This window comes from Corapipo altera, unplaced genomic scaffold, assembly GCF_003945725.1.
Source record: "Corapipo altera isolate COAL_440 unplaced genomic scaffold, ASM394572v1 77b, whole genome shotgun sequence".
Taxonomy (NCBI): domain Eukaryota; kingdom Metazoa; phylum Chordata; class Aves; order Passeriformes; family Pipridae; genus Corapipo; species Corapipo altera.
The window spans coordinates 2371513-2396661 of record NW_020884933.1 but is presented as its reverse complement, the minus strand read 5'-3'; the positions used below and the strand labels follow the sequence as shown (position 1 = coordinate 2396661).

Genomic DNA, 25149 nt, shown 5'->3' with positions numbered 1-25149 from the left:
TCTTGCTCCTCTTTGAGTTCTTGGTATGAGGGAGAGGAAGGGACAGAAACAGGAGTAGAATTGCTGTGGGTAAAGACTGTTTTAAGCACTTGTTCCCAACTGATCCCCAAGGATTGTTCATTTCCAGAAAAGCTCAGTGCAGCAGAATGGCAGCAAACTGAAAGCTTGTTAAATTGTGAATGCTGTTTTGGGATATTCTTTAATCCTGCTGCCCATGATTGTCTCTGCTAAAGTCTCTATCCCTGGATGGCTCCTCAGGAGATGTTTTCTTTCTTTTTTTTTTTTAATAGGTAAGGAGTTATTTAATTGGATTTAAATGGTTCTCCGTTAGCTATTATTCACTTGATGGCCCCTCTGGATAAAAGCAGACCTGAGCTTCAGAACAAATTCCAGGAGAAGAGCTTTGCCAACAGGAAGCCAAATGCCAGTCATTGTGTTCTCCAGGTATTGTCTCAGTTTGGCCAGTGATGGAGAGGTGATGGCAGTCATGGCATTTTGAAGCTCTTTTGGTGAAGGGCAGATTTCCCACAGCCACGAAGCCCAAACACAGCTGTAAAAAGGTTTGTAAAGTCAAATGAAAAGACTGATTTCTGAGGCTCTACAAGCTTGGTTTTCCTCCTCCTTTCTTAGTTTGCTGATGGGGAATGACCTCAGAGGGGGTTCAGCTGCAGGAAGGGAGAGGTGGAAGTCACAAATGGCACTAGAATTGCCTGGGATGGGCTGTTGGTTTTCCCAGGAGCAGTGGAGGACTCTGGGGCTGTGTTTTGTGCTGAAACACCACCGAACTACAGCACCTCGTCCGTATTTCTACCCCAAAACCACGGTTTAAAAAAAAGCAGAAAAAATCCAAAATTTAAAAAAAAAGATAAAAAAATCCAAAATGCATAAAACAAACAAAAACCCCCCAATTAAAGGTCATTTTTAGGCCCTCCATCGGGGCCGGGTGCAGTTCCCCCTCGTGCCCGAAGGTGGCGCTGCGGCCCCGGCTGGCGCTGGGGGGGCAGCTCCCGATGTCCAAGCAAAGGGGGAATTTTCCTCTTGGAAAAGGTGGATTTTTTTTCCTCTTTTTGGACCACTCTGCCCCTCACAGACCTTGGCACTGTTCCCACCCAGCTCCCCGAGCTGCTCCCAATCCATGGGTCACTTACCAAACCCACCAACTACATCCGATGCCGCTGGATTTCGGGATAAATGAGGCTCTCCAGCGTCTCCCCTGTTGCTTTCCCGCTAGTAAATTCCTGGTCAAACCCCCTGTAAACGAGACAGAGGTCTTTGCCCTGACATTCCTCTGGTTACACACAAGCAGCGAAACGTTTTGGGGCTGGTTGGGAAATTTTCACCAGTTTAAAAAAAAAAAAAAAAAGAGAGAGAGATATTTGGTTGAGATTCTTTTATTTCTGACATGTGAAATGTCTGGATTTTTTTCCTTGTGCCTGGCAGGATTTCTGCACTTACAGAATATTCATACACTGATCTTGCTGACTTTCCTCAAGCTGTTTTTATTCCTACCACTGCTCTTCATAGATTGCTTTTTTCCCCCCTTCCTCTTCAGACTAAAACAAGAATAATCTCTTACGCTGCCTCAGACTGGGAGGAGGGTGGTGAGGGTTGTTTTTGTGGCTGGCTGGGCACGATATGCAGATGTTGCCCTGATGTGTGCATTAACCATGCCCACAAAATGCCAGGTTGATTCTGTTCTTTTCTCCTCCCTCTGAAGGTTCTGACAGAGCCTGTGGCTCTGGGAGGGCACGACAATGAGGAGCAGCACTGTGAGCAACATTTATTTGGAGTTTAACAGGGGTGTTTCTTCCCCCTGCTGCGTGCCTGAGGAGTGACTCCAGGCCTGGCCCTGCCTCCCACAAAGCTGATTTGGCATTCTTAGGAGAGCTGATGTTTTTGGCTGGTCGGAGCTTCTGATAAATGTTGGCACATCTGATTTATTGTCTGACTCGGTTCCCAAGGAGACCACATATGTAGCAGTCTGAGATAAGCAGCTTATAACCTAAAGGTGAATGCCTTAAAATATCAGGGTCCCTTTCTCTCTCTCCATTGATGGTGAGCTCTTGCTTTTCCCTGCTATCTTTATTTCACTCTGTTATCAGAGAATTAAAGACTTGGTGTTGTGTTGAGGAACCCTTCTGTCCTTACAGTTGGCTGGAGTTATAAATTCAGTTGGATTTTCTGTTATGGCTCTTGATGCAGATTTGTTGACCACAATGCCAGTGTCCCTGATTCCGTGGCTTGATGGCAACTGTCCTACTGAGAGCCAGAGCTGGGAGACCCAAGATCACCATGGAATGTGCACACACGTGTGTTTCCTGCACTACCCACCCCCAGCTCTTATTTGTGTGCTTCAGTCTCCTCCTGCCCTGCTTGGGAGGGAGTGCAAGTGTCCTGCTCGGGCTGTGGGACCACCAGCTGGAGAATCCCAGAATGTTTTGGGTTGGAAAAGACCCTAAAGACCATTTTGTACCACCCCCTGCCACGGGCAGGGACACCTTCCACTAGCCCAGGTTGCTCCAAGTTTATCCAACCTGGCCTTGGACACTTCCAGGGATCCAGGGGCAGCCACAGCTTCTCTGGGCAACCTGTGCCAGTGCCTGCCCACCCTCCCAGGGAAGGATTCCTTTCTGTAAGGGAAGGCATTGGATGTGCAGGGCACAGTGACAGGGATGATTTTATCCTGATGCTTTCCCAGCCATAACTTCAGTGGGAATTTTTTGCTCTGTTTTACAAAGCAGGGCTGGCAAAGGTGCTCCCGCTTGGCTTAGAAAACACTCCAACCCTGTTGCTGGAGCTCTGCAGCCAGAGGACAGCAAGCTGGTGAGATACTGGGGGTTCATGCACTGCTGGAATAAAGAAAAGTGTCTCCTGAAGCATCAGCCAAGGCCAAGGGATGTCTGTGGGTGAGAGGGACCAGCATCCTGCTCTGCAGGGCAATGGACCCACCTTTGGAGTGGCACAGATGTGCTCCTGCCCAGGCTGGCGTGCCCAGACACCACTTGCTGCAGAGCCAGCCTGCCCCTCTCCAGGGAGGGAAAGGGTGAGTCCTGTCAACTTATCCTACACCTTTTTTCCCTGAGCACATTCCAGCCAGGGTCAGTCTGGGAGGGTGTGCAGGGAGGGAGGGATTCACCCACCCTGTACTTTCCACCTCCCCTTGTCACACCCCTGCCAGGCCACGTCTGCAAAGAGCAGCTCCCGTGTGGGAGCAGAGGGAACGGGATCATTCCCGGGGTTGGTCCCAGGGTGTGACGTGGCAGCCTGGGCAGGAGGTGCCACGCTGGCACCGTGTCCATGGCATGGACTGTGGCAGCACAGGGGGTGCCTGGGCTGGCTGTGGGGTTGGTGGCTGTGCTGGCCCCGTGGATTCCCCTCTGGGATGCAAACCCTCCCTCCTGCAGGGTTCTCCTTTCTCTTCCCAGCAGTGGCCAGAAGGTGATGTCAAAGCTCTGTGCAGTTTTTGGCTGAAGGGAGTTTGCTCCTCCCTAACTCTTGTCAGGCAGAGTTTTAATTCTGTAACTCAAGGTGAAAGCCCAGCAGCATCATTTGTGTGTTCCCAGCACTTTTTGTAACCAGGTCAGCAGAAGGAAAATCAGAGTTTCCTGGTTCTTCTCCACTCCTTCCATCAACAGAGGATGGGAAATCCCTTCTGTGTTGTCTTCAAATGATTTTGGATCTCTATCTTCACACCCTGGGTTTTTAATTTAGGCCAAGGCAGTCTGGCACTGTTCACATCCAAACCCAACAGAGCAGCATTTTAGCCACAACCATCTCCCCTTCCATGGGCAGACAGATGCCAGGGAAGGTAAAGCTTAAGGAACAGGTCTCTGGGTCTGTGCTGTGCCATCAAAGCCTGTGCTGGTGTTGAGTTTTGCTCTTCAAAGCCCATTTTCAGCCAAGATACACTCAGTTGATGTCTCTTCTCCCCGGGTCATTTGCAATCCAAGCTTGTTTTCAAGGAGTAAATTGGACCAGGTGAGGTTTTTGTGGGGGAGAGGTGACAAAGAGGGAACCAGTTCTTTTTCAAGCAGAGAAATTTTCAGACTGTAATTAATGTGTCTTCTGTGTGTGTGTCCACACCCAGCAGAGCTGGCTTTGATCTGTGCTGGGGGAGGCCGTGGAGAGGAGAGACAGACACCAGGACATCACACTCATTATTGGGGAGAGAGCACAGGGATAACTGCACTGCTTTCCCTTGGGCTTTGGAAAACAGCAGCCTGGGATCCACCTGGCACCTCCTGGTAGCCATGGGAGCGTGTGAGGAGATGTGGCTGCTTTAAAAACACCAGGGCAAGGCACGGGGAGGGGAAAGTGCTGCTGCCTCATCCTCAGGGCTGGCAATGGACACTGCAATTAGTGCCAGGGCCATCAGTGCCCACGTCTGAACCCCCTGGCAGGAGCAAGGAGAGGCTCCAGGGATGCAGCAGCAGTGGCAGGTTGTTATCAGAGCACCTGACCCCGTCCAAAAGCTGCTTGTTGTTTAAAACAGTCCTTGTGATTTTTGTGGTTGACTTGCAGCGAGTTGAAGTGTTGCTGAATTTGCTGAGGAGTGTTTTGTGCTGTCAGGAGAGGAGCAATTCAAGTTCATGCATCACTGGCACGTTTGTGTGAAATCAGAGTTTATGAGGTAAAAGGTCTCTTATCGTGGCCAGTGCCAGGTGCTTTTAAAGCAGTTTTTAAATGCTGATTGCCCATAAGAACTGGAAACTAAAAAAAAATTGGACATATTCCGCTGAATAAAGGCTCCCTGCCACTTATGATTGTTGCCTTCTGGTAGCACAGGAGATGCAAAAATGCATTCATCTGAATTTTAAATTCTGAGCTACAAAGAAAGCCATTTGGGTAAAATTTGAAGCAGGGTAAAAATTCACTCTGCAGAGTAAAATTCATGTCCAACCTGGGGTCCAGGAAAAAAAATGGAGCAATATTGTGGAAAGTCTTGTGATGGGCTTTGCACAAGAGAAGATTGCTTCATTTTTTCCAAACTTTTCAGGCTCTCATTAAATATGAGTGGATGCTAGACTGAATCTGCAGGGGCTTTCACAACCTTCCCTCAAATGTGACTCTGTGTCATTCCATCTGCATGTTTAACCAAATCATTCTCTGATTGTGTTGGTTCAGTTGATCACCCCGTGAGGAAATATTGCAGCTTTGGAATTCTGGGGGTCTAAAACCACCTACTGCTCTGTGTCCCCTTACACAGAGATGAACCAAGAGAATGGGGGACTTGGTCCTGGCAAATGGCTCTAAAGTGGTTTAAAAATTCAGCAGCTGAAAGGGCCTGGGTTTTGTGTTCAGCAGAGGAGATTAAAATGGGGTTTTGCTTCGTTACACCAATTTTGGAGGTGCATTCTTAGTCCTGGTTGGGGCATAGATCCCACCTCTGTTGTCTTCTTTTTTTTGGGGGGGTCTTCAGCTTCACCTGCTGTGTTTTCAATGTGGGCCAAGGGTCCCTGGCACTCCTGGCACTCCTGGCACTCCTGGCACTCCTCACATCCGAGGCAGCTTGAGGCACATTCGCCTCTCGCTCTTCCCTTGCCAGCGTCGGCTGAAGAAGCTTTCTGGGAGTGTTCTGCAAAGCACAGTGGGAATCACAGACCAGATCTGTTCTTGCTGAAGCCTCAGAATCAAATATCTCCTTATACTTTTCAAAATGAAGGCAAATAAATTGGCGACAAAGGAAATGCTACTGGCAAAACCTCCGAACAGTCGAGGCAAAGGGGGGTGTGAGCTTTGTATTCTTGTTGTCCTTTGGTCCTGGAAACCCCTTTTCTCCCTGGGCAGCCTGTTGGCACTGAGAGGCAGACAGATGACGAGGCAAAATCGGGTGAATTTCTCTTCAATTTAATTCCTGTTCGCTTGCTTTTGTGTGAGGAACTGTTGGATGTGCCCAGTGGACACAGGACCAGTGGGGAAATCAGGACGAGAGTCCCAAAGCACCTGTATTTCAAGTGTTAGTGGAAATTTCCCCTTCCAAAGCAGGCCATATGCTGGAGTGGGATGAACTAATCAGCTTCTGCCGTGGCACAGCAGGGAAGGATCCCAGTGTGGCTGCACCCACGGTGGAGCAGCCCCGGGTTATTTTTAATTAGCACTTTCCCGCAGGAAATAAGTGTAAGTCAGAGAAACGCAGGAGATCGAGTCTTTTTTTACCAGTTTGGCTTTCCCTGTGCCTGCACAAGCTTCTCCCCACGCTGCCATGCAGATGGCAGTGCCAGGGAGAGCCGTGGGGCTGCTTTCCCTCGTGTGGCATCACCCACAGACATCGAGCTGTCAGTGCTCAGATGACACGAGGAGCGAAGCACCAGGGATTTTGTTGGGCTTCTATTTGACCAGCTTTGCTCCCAGTTGGTTTTTTTTTCCAAAATAGGAGCCCTGCTTTCTAATGAGAACTCATTTGAGTGCAGCTCACTTGGTCTGTAATGGAGAGAGAGAGAGAAAAAGAGAGAGAGATATTCCAGCTACAACTGCTCCTTTGAAGAGGAGAGACACTGCTGCCCTGAAAGTGGAAAGGATCTTTCCTTCTTCCCATTGGAGGGAAAGGAGGGACTTGATCTAATGTAAATATTGCTTTACTACAGGAGAGATAGTTAGAATTGTGTATATAATGAATTATAGTATTTATTTGTGTAATAGTTGTAATATAACTCCCTTTCCCCCATATTGAGTCTTGTGTTATGTCTGGAAAAACCTCTCACACTGCAACAAATTGTGGGAGGGGCGGCTTGGACTTGGAAATGGGATTTTTGGGGGATCTCAAACTACGACAGTGTCACACAGGCAAAGCAGCTGAAATGTCCCCCTGGCTGCTTGGGAATGCTGATGCTTGTTGGGAGAACAGCATGGCTGATGATTCCTCTTGAGAAGAGGGAATGTTGGGGGTGGTGCATCAGCAACTTGGAGTTAATTCCACTGGGGATGTTCAAGGCAGGCAGCCTGCTTGGCTCTCTGCTGGTTTTCCTGTGCCCTGCATGGATTGAAGAGCACATCTCTGCTCTGTGAGTGCTGCATCTGCACAGGTTTGGAACAACCTGTTTTCTTTGGAGGCTTTTTATAGGTATTTGACCAGAGGCTATGTGCTTTGTGCATGCTAAAGCAAGAGAAAAACCTAATAATGTAGCAGAAATCCAGGAGCCCTGGCACAGAGAAGGCTCCTTTTAGGTATGAGATGATGGGGTTGGAATGAGATGATCTTTAAGTTCCCTTCCAACCCAAACCATTCTGTGATTGTATGATGGAGCCTGTGCAAGAGTTGACTATTCACAGGCTTGCAAATTCCTGTTGGAATAGGAAGAAGTGATCCATAGCTGCAGGAACAGGCCTGGCTTGGTGTCTCTTGTAGTCTTGGAATTAAGGAGTCTCCTCTTCAGGCTTTACCTCTGATCTCTGACAGTGGTACCTTTCCTTACCCCCCTTGGCTGCCTTGTTTTCCCAGCAGCTCCTCTGAGTCTCTGTGCTCCCAGTTTCTTGCACAATAGCCCCGTGGTGGTTGCACTACCCTGGCCTGTAGACACTCCCTTAATCCAAATAATAGCACACAAAGGTTGTTTACTTGGCTGTTCCTTGGGATATGCTTTCAGAAACCACACAGACTGCAAACATAATAAAATATGGAACAATGACCTCTCCTGCCGAAGTAATTGGGTGCTTTATAATAAATGACCCTTTAACTTCACTTTCAAAAGTGTGCTGGGGAGAAGAGCAGAGGATAAGAGGGAGCTCAGTAATTTCTGCCTCTTGTCATAGGACTCTTCCTCGGATTCAAAGCCTGGGTTCTGTCCCAGGAGGGGTGACCCATCTGTCACCTGCTGGAGGTGGATGAGCTGCATTCCAGGCTGGGGAAGAAAAGTGTCTTTCAAGTGGAGCCTCCCTGGGTAATCAAGGTATGGGTTTGTCCTGATGGGGATCACATTCCAGTTTCATTCCAGGATGATGCTCCCCATGGTCCTGCCTCTCTCACTGCCTGCCTGGCAGCTGCTCTGCACCCTGGACTTGGCTGCAGTTCAGTGGGAAAAGAATTCCTAAAAGAATTCCTAAAGAATTTGTCACTGGAGAGCACTTTGGGATGAACAGTGTTACATAAATGTAAGGTTGTGATTAGGCTGCACTGGAATGAGGAGGAATATTTAAATGTGCCTTTTTTTCTAGTAAGTCTTATTTAATGTGGAGGGGTATCAATTTATCACTGTCTTGCTATGGCTTTTCCCTATCCCTCCAGCTAATATTGTGCATTGCAGGGAAAAAAAAAAGGGGTGGCCATCAATAACAGAGTGATTACACGGCTCCCTGCGACTTAAAAATCAAATCAAAGTTCTTTTTTTTCTCAGTGGCTTTTGGGATTCCACTCTCAATGCCTGTGACCCTGAACCTACAAGTCTGCATTACACAACATCTGGGATCAGGTCTGGGATTTGGAATGGCAGATCCAATCCTTGGGCACTGAGGCTGGAGGGATCAGCTCCAGGGAGTGATCTGAGTGCCAGGAAAGTTTGGAGTCTTGCAGAAGAGCTGACTCGGAGTCTCAAATTTAAGACCTTTTGCCTGGTGTTCAGTCCCTTCTAAGTAAACCCAGATCTGATTAGAGACACTAAAGTTCTTTAATTACTTGCCTTGGGTACCTTGATGAGCAGAAGGAAAAGCCTTAGGACTCAGTTCTTGTTTTTCAGCCTTGTGACTCCAGTGGCTGCACAGCAAAGATCACGTAAAATTTCCCTGTGAAATCCTCACCAGGAGGAAAAAGAGCTGCCCAGCTTCTCCTGGATCAGCCTGACCACAGATCTATCAGGAAGTTGAATCCTGCTGATAAATCCATCCTGGGCATTATCTGTCTTGCTCTATTATGATACCAGAGGATTTGCAACCATCACTTTCAGGTTTTGGGGTTGTGCTACAACACAGAGATCTTGTGTGTCCAAAGAATAGAGAGAAAACACAGGAGAGACCTGAGTTGTTTTATTTCAAATGCAGCTTTGGGTGGTTTGAAGTGCTTGGGAGCGTTTCTAGAAATATTGATCTATTTTTGTGCTGGTTGCCTGGTGTTAGATCTGGTTAAACATCTCCCTGCACAGGGTGATCCTTGGAAACCTAACCCCAAACATCAGGGCTCTGTGAATAAGCTGCTGTGGCTTTCCCATGAACTGCTTACTCAGTTCTCTCTTTAATTTCAGATAGAAAGAAGTGGCCCCAGACATGATCAGTTTGTTTGGTGACATTCACCACAGAGGGACAACAGGGGATGTTTGCTTACTTTGTATTTAACACCTACAGCTTCACTGTCAACAAAAAACGGACTGAACTCACTTAAAAGTTGGCTCACTTTTAATTCCAAGCTCGCTCAAACAGGCCTGTGTAATTAAAGTAGTTCACAGTAGAACTTACAGTTCTTTGTGTGCAGAGGGGGAGCAAAAACAGAATTATGGACTTGATGGGAAGAAATTACAGTCCTTTGCTTCCCTGTGGGAGGGTAGCTCTGCCCTGACACCGAGTTAGCTGGGAATTAGGAAGGTTATAAATGACAAGTGTTGAACTGGCAATAAGGCAGGATTGTATTCGAACTGTGGTGTTACTCATGCAAAAAACAATCAGAGGTATTTTTAGCTCACGAATTCTGTTGGAAAAAAAAATCTTTGAGGTGTCACCTTGCCAGCTTAATACTGTAGTCACATCGTGATCAGGTTCATGCAGCACAGAAACCTGGCAAAAATTTGAATATTGAATTGCAGAAGGGTTAACTCACTAAGGCTGAGAAACTGTCAGCTTTGTCAACCTAAAAAGAAAGTGATTTTTTTTTTGAGGTTGTCTAAAACATAATTATAATAGTGAAAATGTAATTATTCTACTATTTTAATACAAGATGCCATTTCACTGTTTGGATTGTCTGATGTCATTACACATCCATATTTATTACAGCCCTGAAGACTCTCTAGTCCAAAGCTTTTATTTCATGAGCAGACTAACAGAGGAATTCAAAACAAGACATACATATACATATATATATATACCAATATACATTTAAACAATGCAGAAGAGGTAGTACCGTTAATTAAGAAATACATAACATGCAGTAAAAATACCAAGACAATTCAGATCTGTCTTTATTGCACCCCTTTCAAGTATCACAAGAGGCTACAGAATAATTTATTCAGCATCAATCCAAATTTTAAAGTGTTCTCTTATATGATTTTATCTTGGATTTTCTACTGGTGACCCTTCAGGTGAGTAGCTGAAGGGGACAGTACTTAGTCAGAAGTTAAATACTACAGTTGTAACCACTCAGAAAATGAGCTTTGAATTCATTACTTGGAGGAACCAGATGGCCTTTATGCCTCAGGATGTAAAGTTAGGCCTGAACACCCAATATTTCACCTGATCTCTTTTTCTTTCTCTAAAAAGACCCAGTTGCACGGCTGAGTTGTGTTTTGGAGGGATGCCTACCCTATAAAGGGAAAAAAAATAACATATAAAACTGGATGGTTTTTGCTGTTGACCTGAAGAAAAACCCCAGTGTAGCCTCCAAGGTCTGTCAGACATTAAGGAACTGCAGAATTTAAGGGGGGAAAAAATATGATCTCTATGGAGACAAGATCCTGAAAGTACTGCCAGGTAAAGATGGGAAGTGTCTGTCAGAGCCCCATCAACCAGACTGATTATTTCTCAAAGAGTTTGAAGCTGAAAGCAGCTGAAAGATTTTGCTCAGTGAAAAGTGCTTTAGGAAAGAAGAAAAAAAACACAGTTAAGAAGCTGTTGAGGCTTCAAAGTATAAAAAGCAAAACAGACCTAGACCTCAGTAAATGCACCTTCTGTTTGCATTTCCAGATCTAACCCAGGAGGATCTCTACTCAGAAGTTTGGGAAGATTCAAGAGTCCAAGGAAGGCTGCAGTGAAAGAGGAAGATGCTTTCCTTTTTTAGGATGGTTTTCCAGATTTCCTGGTTGTTTGGTTTTTTTCCATTGTTTGAGCTCTGATGGGCTGTCAGGAAAAAAAAAAATCCAAACCAAACAGCAACAAATCCAGGGAAGAGGCTGTAGATAATCCCATTTATCTGATGTACTCCTCCTCAGAGGTACAGGATGGATCTTCATCTGTACTTTCCTCCAAATCTGGCAAGTTGCCCCAGAGCAATACATTCACACCTGGTGGGAAGGAGGTAAGGAGAATAAGGGGGGGGGGAAAGAGATATTTTTGGATTGTGACCTTAATTTTAAGTTGCACTACTGTCTGTTTTGAGAGAAAATAACCATTGCAAAACCTGCTAAGTCACGTCCCTGATAAATATATCCCTTTTCTATTTTTCTTCCGAGTGATCTTGCAAGTGCTGTTGCTGTTTACATCACAATTCAAAGAATAAACCCACTGAAGCTTGTTTCTATAACTAATTCATAGAGCTATTGATAACCCCCCCCCACCTCGTGGCTGATTTATTTTTAAAATCCCTGCTCTGAGACCCAGGTGACACTGAGAGGTTCAGGCAGCCAGTCTGTGAGGAGCAGAAGTGATTTTTCAGGGGGGCTGTGGATTCCTGAGGACTCCAACCCTGCCAGACTCTTGGCATCCCACCAACACCCAGCTGAAGAAGCTGCAAACTTCAGCTTGACGAGGATTCGATGGGAGAGGGTCAAAGTGACAACATGACTCACCCAAAAAAAGAGTGTCCCTTGGCCAGCTGCCTGAGAGCCCAGGAAAGCCACACATGCCCCTGTAAATAGCTGGGTTTGCAGGATTGCTGCAGAAAACCCCGACTTGTGGCCGCAGAAGGGGGAGGTTAAAGTTTTCTGATGGAGATCAATTTACACTCAGATTTTCATTTACAGCTCCAACCACCCTCCCTCTTCCCCCCCCTCCCGAGCAGTTTTCCAGATTAGCAGTGCAGCAACACTTCCTTGTGCCTCCATATGTTCCCCTCCCTCCATATGCTTGGACTATATTGAGCTGCCTCGTTAGAATCGGGAATTTGAGATTTTTAGGGAAGAGAAGGAAATAAATTTACCAGAAGGGTCGAGCCTGTTGATGCCAATGACTGCTTGGCTGTGGAACATCCAGAAGTGACCATTGTTGCAGGACAACAGGCAAGGTTTGCAGGGAGAAATCACATGGTAACCAACAACGTTACCACTGGAAAGGCAAGTGAAATAATGAGCAACACAAGTGCCTGATGAGAAGACAGATGTTGGTGGCTTTCTCCAGCCCAAACTAATGTTAAATAGCCACGGTACCAGACCATTATGTAATGCTCCTATTTTGATTAAGTTAAGGGAACGTAGTTAAACAAGCATCTTAAATATTTAGGGAACATCTGTCAGGAGTTACAGAATATCTGAGTTTCAGATCTTTGGCATAGAGAACCATTAGTAACCTAAATTGTGTAATCCAGATTAGTTTACATACCAACAAATGCTGGTGTATTTTTTTTTTTTGGCAGACCTGTGGCACAGAAGTTCATCACACACAAACCCCACCTGTGCAGGAGCCCCGTGCACAGGAGAGAATCAGTGGTAGGAATAATGAGACTGAGAACCATGGAATGGTTTGGGTTGGAAGAACCTTAAAGACCATCCAGTTCCACCCCCTGCCATGGGCAAGGGACACCTTCCACTAACCCAGGTTGCTCCAAGTTTATCCAACCTGGCCTTGGACACTTCCAGGGATGGGGCAGCCACAGCTTCTCTGGGCAACCTGTGCCAGAATATTGAAGCCTTATCAACTTTCCTCAATTAAAACCCAGAACAACCACTTTTCTACTTTCACGTGCTCTGGTGAGATATTTCTGTTTCTCTGCTTCTCCCTAAAAACTAAAATATTGTGTTTCTATCACAACCCCCCCCGACTGTTTAAAGCTGAACAAGGTAAAAGTCTTGATTAGGAAGCTGAAGGGATCATCTCAAATGACTGTGAGCTATTTGAGAGTTGTTGTTTTTACTCTTAAATATCAGATACTAATAAGGAGGATAAAAGAACTCCAAGAACTTTAGCGACAGCATGTTCCATCTGCTCGCAACAACTCGATCTGCCAAGAGGATGTTCTATTAATTAGAATATGAGTAACTGCTTCTTACTGGGGCCTTATTCACACAGTTATCTCAGTGTTGAAGCAGACATTTAATCAGGCAGGTGGCACACAAGCTTTCCCATAGACTCAGACTCCTGACAAGGTTGTCACATTTTCACTGGGGACTTGCACAGAAAATAGACTGGCAGCCATGCCCAGGAGTGGTGGGTTGAGTTTCTATCAAGCAGCATTAAATCTGTGACAGAGAATGCAATCTGTTCATTCATCCCTTAACCCTTGCACTGCAGGAGTCGACAGGGAGGAGGTTAAGCAGTATTTTGGAGTGTCGGGGTCACGGGCTGTGCTCTCACCACTTCAAACACGCGATGTTCTTCAGTTTGCATTTGCAGATTTCCGTGAAATAGCAGCTTCCTATGAAATCAACAGTCCTGGTTGGGAAGGAAGGAAAGACACAGGAGTTTAGATGTGGCCGTGATCACAACTGTAATGTTTTAACAACACAGGTCTGAAGTCACAACAAAGTGATGCTGCTGCTGGTCACAGTCTGGTTTTAAAGCACTCCAAGACCACAAGGTTATATTTTCCTACAGACTGCCAGCCACACTCATATGGAAACAAGAAGAGACCCACGTGACATTGCATTAATATCACAAGTCCTCTCAAAATAGCTCAAAAAGCAGAGTTTCTCTTGGTAGAGACTTGCAGGCTGGGGCTGGGTGGCACTGACAGTCAGAAACCTGGTTCCAAACATCACCCGAGTTCCTGGCAAATCCCAGCTAAGATACAGAGCAATCCCTTAAAGGCTGGGACATTTAAAACCAAACCTTTGATTTCTTATCTCCTTTTCAACCCATACTTTCTGATTACCATGTCATTTCACAACCTGATTTCCTTAGTATTCAAATCTTGCTATGGGAAAGCAGCACACAAACCGACTTTGGGGGAGAGCCCTTCTGGGAGCAGTGACAGATCAGGTTTGTTCTGTTTGCAGGCCTTTATTTCAAATTCTAATCTCTGCTTCTGCAAGGAGTTAGAGGAGCTCCTGAGACTGTGTCATCCCCTTGAACGAATCAAATTTGGAGGGGGTGGCGGGGACAGCCTTGCTCTTGCCATCCCATGGTTTCTGCAGGGCTGAAGGAGAGCCGGGTGGGACTGGAAATAGAGGGATGGGCTGAACTGCGTCCTGTGGGGCTGTTTTGCTGGCGACAGCAAGTTTTTAAGTGCTGGAGCCGCGGTGATGCTCCTGCAGCTCCTGACCCCGCTTAGCTGGGTCAGGCTGAATCCCGGCACTGCCAGCGCCGATCCCTCTCCGGAGGGACCCCCCCTGTGCCCTGTGCTTACCCAGAGGGCGGGATGTCGGTGGAGTAGAGGTCGGTGTCGGTGTCCGCCAGCAGCACCGCCCGCATCCCGCGGGAGCTCAGCACCTGCCGGCAGAACCGGCAGCACAGCACGGCCACGCTCCGGTCCTCGAACGTGCAGGCGCTGGAGGTCATGGCGGGTGGGATGCCCGTCCCGATGTCCCGATGTCCCGATATCCCGATATCGATCCCGGTGCCGGCGCCTCCAACGGCCACGCTCCCACCTGTCAGTTTGAATTCCCGACCTCGCCCTCCCATTGGCCGCGGGAGGCCACGCCCACCCTCCATTGAAAAAATCGGGTGGCCCCACCCCCTTCGCGCGGCTATTGGCGGGCGGGCGCGCCGTGCCTCACTCCCATTGGCCAGGCCGCCTGTCACTCCTTGCGGCGCGCCCCGCCCTTACTACTCTTCAGGGCGGGGCCGCCGGCGGGGCGGGAAGAGGGGGCGGGCCTATCTGGGAGGCGGGGACATTCGATTGGTGGAAGCGCGCGTCGGTCACGCCCAGCGCGGCGCGCCGATTGGCCGAGGCGCGCGGGGGGGCGGGGCGGCGGCGGGCCGGTGCGGGGGCCCGGGCGGCGGGCGCTCAGCGGCCGGAGGACGCCCCGGCTGCGGGAGGCGGCTCCGCAGCGCCCAGGTAACGGCCCCGCCCGGCCGCCCGACCCCCGACCCTCCTCTACCACCTCCCCGGCGGGGCGGCGAGCAGCGGGCAGCCCCCCCCCTGCCCCCGCGTCCCCCCAGCCCCGGCCCCTTTTCCCCCCCCCCCCCCCCCCCCCCCAGCCCCGGGACCCCCCCACGCTTCCTCTCTCCCCGCCGCCCTCATTGTTCTTCCCGGGCGGGATGCGGATCCGGCGGGTGCCGTGTGTTTATTTATTTCTTCCTCCCCGTACGCGCATCTTCCGCGGAGGGCTCGCGCCCTCCCTTCTCCCCCCCCCCCCCCCCAAAAAAAACAAGGAGAGGAAAAAAAAAAAAAAAAAAAACCGGAGGGAGAAGCTGCGGGTGGAGCCGCCCGGTGTGCGGGGGCTCCGGGGCTCCGCCGGGGCGGGGCGGGCGATGCTGCGGGTCCCGCCCGCCTCCCGCAGCCCCGGGAGCCGCGTCCCAGGGGACCGCAAAGGAGTCCTCGCTTCCCGGGACCCGCTCCCAAAGGAGCCCCCCCGGGACCCGCTTGCCAAGGGGGGCTCGCACCCCAAAGGCGCCCCCGCTGTCCCGGTACCTGCACCCCAAACCAGCCCCCGCTTCCCAAAGGGGGACCTGCTCCCCAAACAGACCCCGCTTCCCAAACCAGCTCCCGGTTCCCAAAGGACCCCCCGCACCCCCGGGAGCCGCTCCCCGCACCCCGAACCAGCCCCTGCTCCCCCAAGGAGCTCCCACTCGCCCCCCGGGACTCGCTTCCCAAAAGGGGGACCCGCTTCCCAAGGAGCTCCCAAAACCAGCCGCACCCCCGGGACCTGCACCCCAAAGCAGCCCCCGCTCCCCTAAGGAGCTCCCTCTCCCCAAACCATCCCCTGATCAGCCCCCGCTCCCCTGGGACCCTGTCCCCGGCCCAGCCCCGGGGTGGGTGTGTTCCCTGGGTCACCTGGCGGGGCTGCAGTTGGAACCCCACGCTGCTGCTGCTGCTGCTCAAAGGACGATTTGCAATGTCAGGGTGGCAGGGCAGCGTTTCTTCCCATCGTAGATTTCATCTGCAAGCCGCAATTTTTTAACTATATATATATATATTTATGTATATTTAGTTTTATTTTTGTTTTCTTTTCCATTTGCAGGCGAGCAAACACCAAAGGAAGAGGCTTCTCGTCCTCCGCTTCTGCTCTCAGTTGGGGTTTGATTTGCATCATCTCCCGAGCCCATTAGGAAAAATAAATAAATAAATAAATTAAAGAAGAAAAAAAAAAAAAGGAGAGAGAAAAGGCAAACCAAACCCACACAAAACATGTTGTGCGGAAGGACTTCCACTCCCTGGCTGTGCTGTTAAGGATCAGGAAGAGCCTTTGGGGGCTGCAGGATCTCACTAGGCTGATGCTGCTGCTCAAGGATTTGGTGCAGGGAGACAAAACTGCTGCCTCTTCCATCCGCTGATCTCAACATCTGCATTTTCCTGCTGCTGTGCTCCCTCTCACACCCTCTCTCCATGGACTGATTTTTTTGATTTTTTTTTCCCCCCCTTTTTTTTTTTTTTTTTTTGGGTGGGGAGGGGGGAAGGACGAGCAGAAAATCGAGGCGTCTCGTGGAGAGGAGTGAAATTGCCCTTTATATCTCGCGTTCTTGGGGGGGATCTCTTTTGGAGGTGAAGCTTTTTTGGAAAAGAAAACATGACGTCGCCAGCAAAATTCAAAAAGGATAAGGAGATCATAGCCGAGTATGACACTCAAGTTAAAGGTAAGGAACGGTTTTATTTCCATCCCTTTGGCTGCTGCAATCCTGAGTCGCGGTTGTAGGAGTTTGCAGTGGATGTTTGGGTGGGGAAGGGGGGGGAAATCATTTGCAGATTGCCTGGAATTCGCAGGGCTTTTTCGTAATACAATGCTGGATCGGGTTTGCAGCGCTGCTCCTCGTCCCCATGGGGTAGTTCCTGCTTTGGTGTTGCCGTTTTAAGGTGTCACAGCGAGGGCTTTTTTTTTTTTTTTTTTTTTTAACGGAATACACACATTTTTGAGTTGGGAGAGATCCGTGTATTTTCCTGCCTGCCCGTTCTGAAATACGGCTTTGCATGTGAAATACGAGAGCCGGGGAATTGCTTTTTAATCCTCTGCCTGTCATGGGAATCTTTCAACAATCTGTGTAGTGTCAGAAGAGCATATTTCCACTGGTGGTAATGGGGACTGTGCTGAGGGTCCCCTTGAAGCTGTTTGTGCTGGAAACTTCCATTTTTCAGGATTTTGCTCCTGCTGAGTCCATAATATTGCTGCCTGGTTTTCCTGACTGTGCTCATGAGTGTAACACCTTAAGGCTGCAGTGTGTGGGTGTGGGTGTACACACACACATATATATATATATATACACACACACACACGTATATAAATGAATAAAACTGATGCATCAGTGTTATCCCCATCATCCTGAGGAATTACAAACAGAGGTGGATTTGCAGTGACCGTGCAAGTCTTCTGCAGAATTCAGCTGGCTGGGTTTCAGGCCATCATGTGCCTTAGGTTAAAAAAAAAAAAAAAAAAAAAGCCCATAACATAAAGGATGGTGAAATGCCTCCCGAGCTGCTTAATTTCAAGATAATATGTATTTAAAAAATTAATTATGGCTCGTGCACGGCTTGATGTATTGCTGTTAGGAAGTTATGAGATTCAGTGATTTATCTAATTGGCTAAAACTTGCTTGGTATGCTCAGAGCTTGCAGGAAAGATGGCCTTCGGGCAGGGCTGATTGAGTTAAATCAATGCAATTTGGCAAAAAAAAAAAAAAAAGAAGATTTAAATCTGAGTAGGAAACCTAAATTAAAGCTGACAATTAAAATATTGTTTTGCAATTAGGTGCTGGGTTATTTTTTCCTGCTTGGGGGGGGGGCTGCTCATTGGTTGCAAATCATTAAAACATGTTGTCCTCCAAGGCATGTCCTACACTGACCCCAGTGCCCTGTACCTAGAAGCAACTTGGACATTTCTGTTGAAAATGCTTATCTGAGCAAATATAAAGCTGTGTAAGAGTTTATTTTGATTATTTTTTTTTTTTAATTCTTATGTTCTCCAAGTTAGAAATGGAGAAGGGCGTGTTTCTTTTTTACTGGTTTAGTTTCTATTCCTGTTTTCTAGCTGTCTTTGGAAATGGGAATTGAAGGCAGTGTGAAATTAGAGGCTTGTGTGTTCTTTCATTATTTACCCCATCAAAGTGTGTGTGATGGATCCAAGCCCTGTAGTCACAATATTTGGGAATGACGAGAAACGAGGCTTTAGAATTAAGCGAAGCGCATCTTCTCACCTCTCAGTGCTTTCATGAATTGGAAATTTTCCCTTCCTTTTCAAACAAGAGGCCAGGAAAATGGGGAAAATGGGAATGAGCCTTCCCCCTGTGCAGAGTGTTGCTGCCAGAGCTCATCTCATCTGTGGAGGTGCCAACACAGAGACCTGTAAATGTGATCCCAAAAGTGATCACATGGAGTGGTGGCACGTGAATTTTTTTGCTTTTTGCCTTATAAAACGTCCCTCCTTTGAACTCCTGAGGTTAAGAAGGCTGGAAGTATGTAAATGGATCAGGAGGAGCCAGGAGAAGGGGGTTTCCTTCCGGAATTGGTGTTGAGGGCAGCGAGGAGTTTGTCTGGGGATGTTCATCCCTCTCACAGTTCAGCTTTCCCCGCACGGGGATTCCAGGAGGTGCTAATCCATCTCCTGCTCTTCCTTGAGAGGGAGGCTTGGATGGACCCAACAGCTCAAAACCACACGTGATAATCCTGTGACAACCCTCTCCTGCATCCCCTCATTTCTTTGGGAGCACGGAGGGAGCTTCCCTTCTCCACCTGGAATGAACCTCTCAGCTTTGGCCACAGGGATCGTTGTCTCTCTGCTTTTAGGTGTCAACTTTGAGGGCAGACTTTGAAAGTCATCTGCTCCTTTTACATTGCCATTAAACTCACTTGACATCTCACAGAAACCTTGGTTCTGAGTTGGACAGTGATGTGATTCCTTAGGGAAACTCCTGGGAGCAGTGAGACCCCTCACCTCTAATTCCAGGGATGTGCTGGTTTCTCCACCCCAGCAGGAGGATGAGATGGTGCTAAAGACACACTTAAATCCACAAGTGTGGTGCAGCCTCATCATCAAACATCACCCAGAGGAATTTTGGTGTCCTCATCAAATTCTGACCTTAAGTGGTGGGAACAGCGTGGAAATGGTGTTATCTCTGATTAAGGTTGTTTGATGTCTTTTCTCTTGTGTTGTGAAATGAAGCAGTAGCTGTGGGGGTGAGGTATCATCTGCTTCTCAGATGAGAAAACTCTGATATTTTTTACTGGTTTTTAGAAACTTGTAGCATTTTTTTTTTCTGCTCCACTCAGTCCTGGCTCTGGGCTGGAAATCGTGTTTGGAGGCTTCATTTAAAACCATTAATCCACAAACACCTACTTAAGCACTGCAAATGGTTGCTAATGGAATGATGGGGCTTTGTTTAAAAAATTTAATAGTCTTTAAGTTGCTAATCAAAAACTGTTTAAAGAATAGTTTGGTTAACAGATTATTGTTATGCAAAATTTTTGATTTGCTGTTGCTGAATGAACTTGGTGGGGTTTTTTTTTTTGTAAGAGGTGCACGGGGGTGACAGGGCAAAGGGTCATGGCATGGTTTGGGTTGGAAGGACCTTAAAGACCTTAAAGATCTTGAAGTTCCACCCCCTGCCATGGGCAGGGACATGTTTTATTAGCCCAGATTGCTCCAAGCCCTGTCCAGCCTGGCCTTGGACACTTCCAGGGATGGGGCAGCCACAGCTTTCCTGGGAAATGTGTTCCAGGATATTGAAGCCAATATTGGAACCAGGCTGGACACAGCCTTGAGCTACTTGGTCTGACCTTATTAGTGAGCACCAGAGTATGGGCTGGGTGACCTCCTGAGCTCCCTCCCAAGCTGGATTATCCAGTGATCCCGTGGTCTCCAGCACCTGGAGGTTGAGCTACAAACCTGGTCTTCTGCAGAAGGGAATTAACCCCCAGAGATGCCCAGACAGGGTGATTTTCCTCAACACCTGCGCTGACCTCGAGCCTTTGGCCGTCAGATGATGCCGAGAGCCCACGTTGTGTTTGGTTTTGGGGCTGTCCCCTCTGCACTTGGAGAGGTCCCCACTATTAGAGGGCTCTTCTGGTGAGATTTGGAGAAGCCTCTCTCTTGGAGGAAGCTCTGAAAACCCTGCGTGTCACGCGGGGAGGAATTCTCCTGACAAGATGACCCGGGGTCAGCAGGGGAGGGAAGCTCTGCTTTGATACCTCCCTGTGCCACGTGCTCACAAAGATTGGGAGTTCTGTGAAGCTGGAAAGTGAGATTCTGTGGTCTCCATATGGAGCCTTTGATATCTCAAGCTCATCCCCTTGTCTGGATTGTCTCTCCCAATTCCTTTGTGCAAGTTGTGGTAAAGCAGAGATAATTAATTTATGCTGTGCAGTGTGTTCCATGTGAGATTTGGATGCTGCCTATCTGTGCCTGACCGAGGACTGTCAGAGTGTTTTTTGGTTTAATATATTAAATTGGAGTGTACACTTGCTGAGGAAAGAAAAGCCAGTGATTTATCTCTTAATTCTCCTTTTCTTTCTCCTCGTGTCCCACGAGAGCCTTATATTTAATTAGTTTGTAGAAAGCTTCAGTAAATAGCTCCATGGTTTGAGCGGCAGAAATTTAATACTGACATTTTTTTACACAGCGAGGGTTCATAAACCACTGCTGTCCTTGAGTAGTCTCTAGCAAAGGTTAAAATGCATCTCTTGCAGATCTTGCAGCGCTGCCCAAAAAAGTGCTAAAAATATGACAAATGGATGAGGTAATTTACAGCAGGAGCGAGCACAGCCCAGAGGTGGCTGTGTGGTTATTGAGCTGTGCCTCAGCCGAGAGAAGAATCCTGATTAAGAACAACTTGCTGCCATCACACTCAGGCTGCTGTAATGCCTGAAACTTTTCTTTTAAATCTCCCCAAAATGGCTGATAAATTTCGGATAAGTCCCTTCTCCCTCTCTGGGTTGAATGTCTGATGGTGTGTTTGACCTGATTGTGATTTTTTTTTTGCCTTAAATGCTGGGTAGAAATCTCATTTGTATGGTCCATCTCCTCGAGTGATGGTTGGCAGTTTTTAATCCTGGTGAGCTCTTTGGAGTGGTCCAGCCCTTGAGTGTGTGAAGGATTGCAAAAGTAGCTGTGACAGGGTCAGCAGCTGTAATTTGGGGGCTGGGAAGGAAGTGTTATGCTTTTGGTGGCGATTTGAAACAAATAATTGCTGTTTCTCTCAACATTTGCAAGTTTCCTTGTGAACACTGCGCTTGTCTGGAAGGAAAATATTTATGGAACTGTCTTTAGATTTTTAGATCAATGAGCTGAAATCACTGCCATTTGTTTTATTGATGAACCTTTGCACCTGGAGGTTGTCAGTGCTGTGGATTTTACATATAAATGTTGATTTCTCTCCTGTGTCCATCTTCTGTTCAGGTCACCAGGTTGGTCACTGCACACCGTGACTCCAACCCTTGCCCCACATGTGTGGGGATCCCCAGGCTCAGGGCTGAGCTTTGTCAGCCCCTATTTAATACACCCTGTAAATAGACTTTTCAGCCCAGTGTGGTTGAGTGAAACAGTCCTGAACTTTGATATTTTGACTTTGCATGTGTTGGATTAACGTTCACGTTTAAAATGAAAAAAAACTACCTTTTAAGGGGTTGTTGCAGTTAATCACAGCTCTGTGCGTGTAAGTGATTCCATTTGTTTGCAACAATGACTTGCTCCAAGCTCTGGCTGTGGAATTGCTGGGGAATCATCTGGTTTTCTGCAGTTCCTGATAGTGTTAATCCCTTGAGTTTTGGAGCTGGATCGAGCCAATGGAGCAGCCAGTGCCAGGAAGGGGGGGAAGGGGCTGTTGGGAGACGGGTTTGATGTTCCAGCAATAGTTTGTATTTTTTGTGTCCTGTGCACAACTCCTACTAATGGATTATTAACGAGGATGGGAGGAGGTGAAAGAATGCAGTGTCTTCCTTCTTTCCTCCTCTCTGGCTCCACAATCCCTCTTTTGCAGATTTGTCAGGTATTGGAAGGCTGGAGACCAAAGCTGACCAAAGCACTCTGTCCACTCAAGTGTTGCACTTCCCTCCAAAAGCAGGAGGAATTGCCAGTGTAACTCCAGTAGGATTCCATAAAAAGTTTACAAGTAATAGCCAGTTTTCCCTAACTCCCAACCAAGGGAGCCCCACAACATTTTTCCTCCGCTCCAAATGATTTCCTTTCGTGGTGAGGTTACACATCAGTATCTTTTCCTTTTTTTTCTCTTAGTTAAAAGGCTTGACTTCTCTTTTTATTCTTTTCCTTTTAAATCCTTACTAATTTTTGCCCATTTTGGGAATTCCCTTGGAAGGATCCGTTTGCCTTGGTCAACTCTTTCAGCTGTCGTTACGAAGAGCGAAAAATCTGAACCTTTGTTGAGATGGAAAGTCTGTTTAAACACATGTTCCCTCGAATGGCTTTTGCTGTGCCATGCACAGTTGATATTCATTACTTGCGACTTTATTTAGTTCATTTTTGTACGACTTTCACAGATTTCATGCCTCCTTCTTTGAGAATTCCTACGACATGATGGGACTCCTGCTCTTGGAATGCTCTCAGTGTTTTGTAGGCGATGGAAGCGAGCGCAGAGTTATGGTTTGATTTGCTGGGGGTTGAAAAAGCGCGGGAGGAAATGGGAGAAAGGGTCTTGACTTGGCAGTGATTCCATCCTTAGAGATCATTCTTCATTTCTACTTTCTCTTTTCTCCTTTCCTTTCAAAATAGCAACGTTGCAGAAGACAAAAAAGGACCTTTTTGTGGAATCCTTTAAGTAATGGGTCAGTGAAACTCTTGATGTCTTTAAAATCAGAAACCATGTGGATGTAGAGTAACTGTGTCAAGGAAGCTCAGCTGGTATTTTTTTCCAGGCAGATGCTGCAAATGGATTTGAACCATTTAAAATGTAACTTTTTTTTTTTTGTTTTGCCACTGAAGTAACTGTTTGTTGTTGGGAAACTCCAAATCTTCTGACCCTGTCGTTTGGCTTTGAATTGACACAGGGAAAGTTAATCACAGCTTGGCAAATAAAATGTAAATGTGAATGTGAGTGTAAATCTCAGCTGATACACCCAGCACAGCCCTGAGGTTTAATCCAGTGTGCACCCTTAGTGCAGTGAATCTTTGGCATAAACTACAGCAGCAAATTTTAAAACATTACAGGGTTTCTCCCCCTCTAATTAGCACTTTTTCTCCAATATTTTCCCTCAAGGTGTTGCTAAACGTGCTGCAAAGATTCTTAGGTCTTAAGTGTTTCCAGACCTTTTTCTTCACTTACATTTGTGTGAAATGGGCTGAATTAGGCTGGGGGATCTGTCTTATCCCGTGGCACATAAGCAGCTCCTGCCTTTTTGACTCTGGAGAAGGAGCCAAATAACCAGATTAACTCTAAACCAAGCGTGGATTTTAATCTCCAGCCCTGAAGTGCTGCAGCACAGGGTGAATTTGGTCAGTCCCAGTAGTTCTGACGTTGATTTTTTTTGTTTTGCTTTACTTTTTTTAATCATAGGACTTTCCAGGAAGAGCCTCTTGGCTTCTTCTTCTTTTGAGCAGGGCAGGATTTTGGGTTTGTTTTTGTAGGGCTGCCATTGGATGATGGTTTTTCCTGTGGAGAGGAGACCGTGGAGCTGTGCAATTTATAGATGGGGAGTGCTTGCAAATTGAATCTGGCTTAAAATAACGACAGTTGTTGCCTGGGAATTAGTCCCTGAGCGGGTTTTTGGCCAGCAGTGCAGTCCCACTCGGATGGTCTGCGGGGAGGGGGCTCTGTGGCTGCCAAAGCTGTGGAATTCCTTGCTCTGAACAAGTGGATGGATTGTTTTCCACCCCAAGATCCCAATTCTCAGTCAATCCCAGCAGTTCCATGTCCCTGGTGGGTCTCACAAGGCAAACTGTACAGGGTAATGAGAATGTTTTTCTTGCTTGTAGCTTTTGTTTGCTTCCTGAGAAGGGCCAGGATGATTAGCAGCACAAACTAGAGCTTATTCTCTGAATGGGTTTGTTTAGAAAGGTATTTTTCCTCTTTTCTTTGGGTTTTAGCCTCTGCTTGACCTGCCCATGGCACGAGGGAAACCCGAAAAGCTGCGTTTTGTAGAATCCCAAAATGGTTTGGGCTGGAAGGGACCTTAAAGCTCATCTCATCCCACCCCCTGCCAGGGGCAGGGACACCTTCCATTAGACCAGGTTGCTCCAAGTTTATCCAACCTGGCTTTGGACACTTCCAGGGATGTTTTAATCCATCCAGTTTTGTTCTGAGTGCGCCTGGGTATTGCAACAATAAAATCTGATCCTGTCTCATGCTGCTGGAGGAGGCTCAGTGGGGAGAAATGGAGAGCAAACCCACTTTGGGGTGATCAGTCCTTCCCAGCAGTAGCTCTTTGTTGCTTTAGTGATCTGAATGAAATGAGGAGGAATTGTCATTTTCCTGTGTTAACCTCATATTTAGGCATTCATTGATCCCCTCCTTCCCCTTCTCAGCAGGGAGCAAGTGATCCATGCAGGGCAGGAGGAAACTAAATTGGTGGACAATTTTAAGGAGCTTTCTGGGCCGTGGCATGTGGTGTATTATTAAGCCTTTATTTGGGAATATTTAAGATGCCTGTTGGATGAGGTGTAAATGTAGTGGGATGAATTACTCTGGTGTCTTTGAGGATGCTCCTACTCATTAGCACTTAATTTATGAATTTAGGTGTTAGAGGAAATTCCACAAAATCCTTTTCTTTATGCAGGTTAACGCTGAGCAGGACTCTTGCTGTTCTGTTGCTGTTAATCTGGGGCACATCTTATGTGATGTTCCTGCTTTTAGGAAAAAAAATAGGAGCTATTCCCACGTTTCATTAGAACTGTTTGTTGTTCAAACATGAAGAAGTTTAGAAACTTCCACTCAGATACCAGATGTAGTTACTCAATCTGGGCCGTGCTGTGGCAGCCACAGACAGATGGTGGCTGTTGTGGGCTCTCTGGAATATGACAATTCTCCTTCTTCCACCCCAGTTCATCTGGGGAGGGCTGGGGGGGGGGGAACCTGTCTGAAGTGTTTTACTGGGAAATCACAGCTCTG

General features: G+C 47.3%; 2 protein-coding genes across 5 annotated transcripts in view; one reads left to right on the top strand and one right to left on the bottom strand.

Annotated features, from left to right (window-relative positions):
• Positions 1-10321: 10321 nt before the first annotated feature.
• Positions 10322-14625, bottom strand: FAM72A (family with sequence similarity 72 member A). The gene is made up of 4 exons (XM_027659974.1): positions 14351-14625; positions 13360-13437; positions 11990-12114; positions 10322-11135 (listed from the first exon to the last, which is right to left on the bottom strand). The coding sequence occupies exons 1-4, from the start codon at positions 14623-14625 to the stop codon at positions 11041-11043; spliced, it is 573 nt and encodes a 190-aa protein (XP_027515775.1). The 3' UTR covers positions 10322-11040.
• Positions 14626-14935: 310 nt separating this feature from the next.
• The window catches only part of SRGAP2 (SLIT-ROBO Rho GTPase activating protein 2), a 108047-nt gene continuing 97833 nt past the window's right edge, over positions 14936-25149 (top strand). For 3 of the 4 annotated variants that reach the window (XM_027659783.1, XM_027659781.1, XM_027659785.1), the window contains exons 1-2: positions 14936-15001; positions 16128-16740. In XM_027659783.1, the coding sequence (XP_027515584.1) occupies positions 16674-16740 (67 nt within the window). In that variant the 5' untranslated portion in view covers positions 14936-15001; positions 16128-16673. Of the gene's footprint in view, positions 15002-15482; positions 15574-16127; positions 16741-25149 lie in introns of those variants that run through there. The other variant, XM_027659782.1, reaches the window with a different exon arrangement.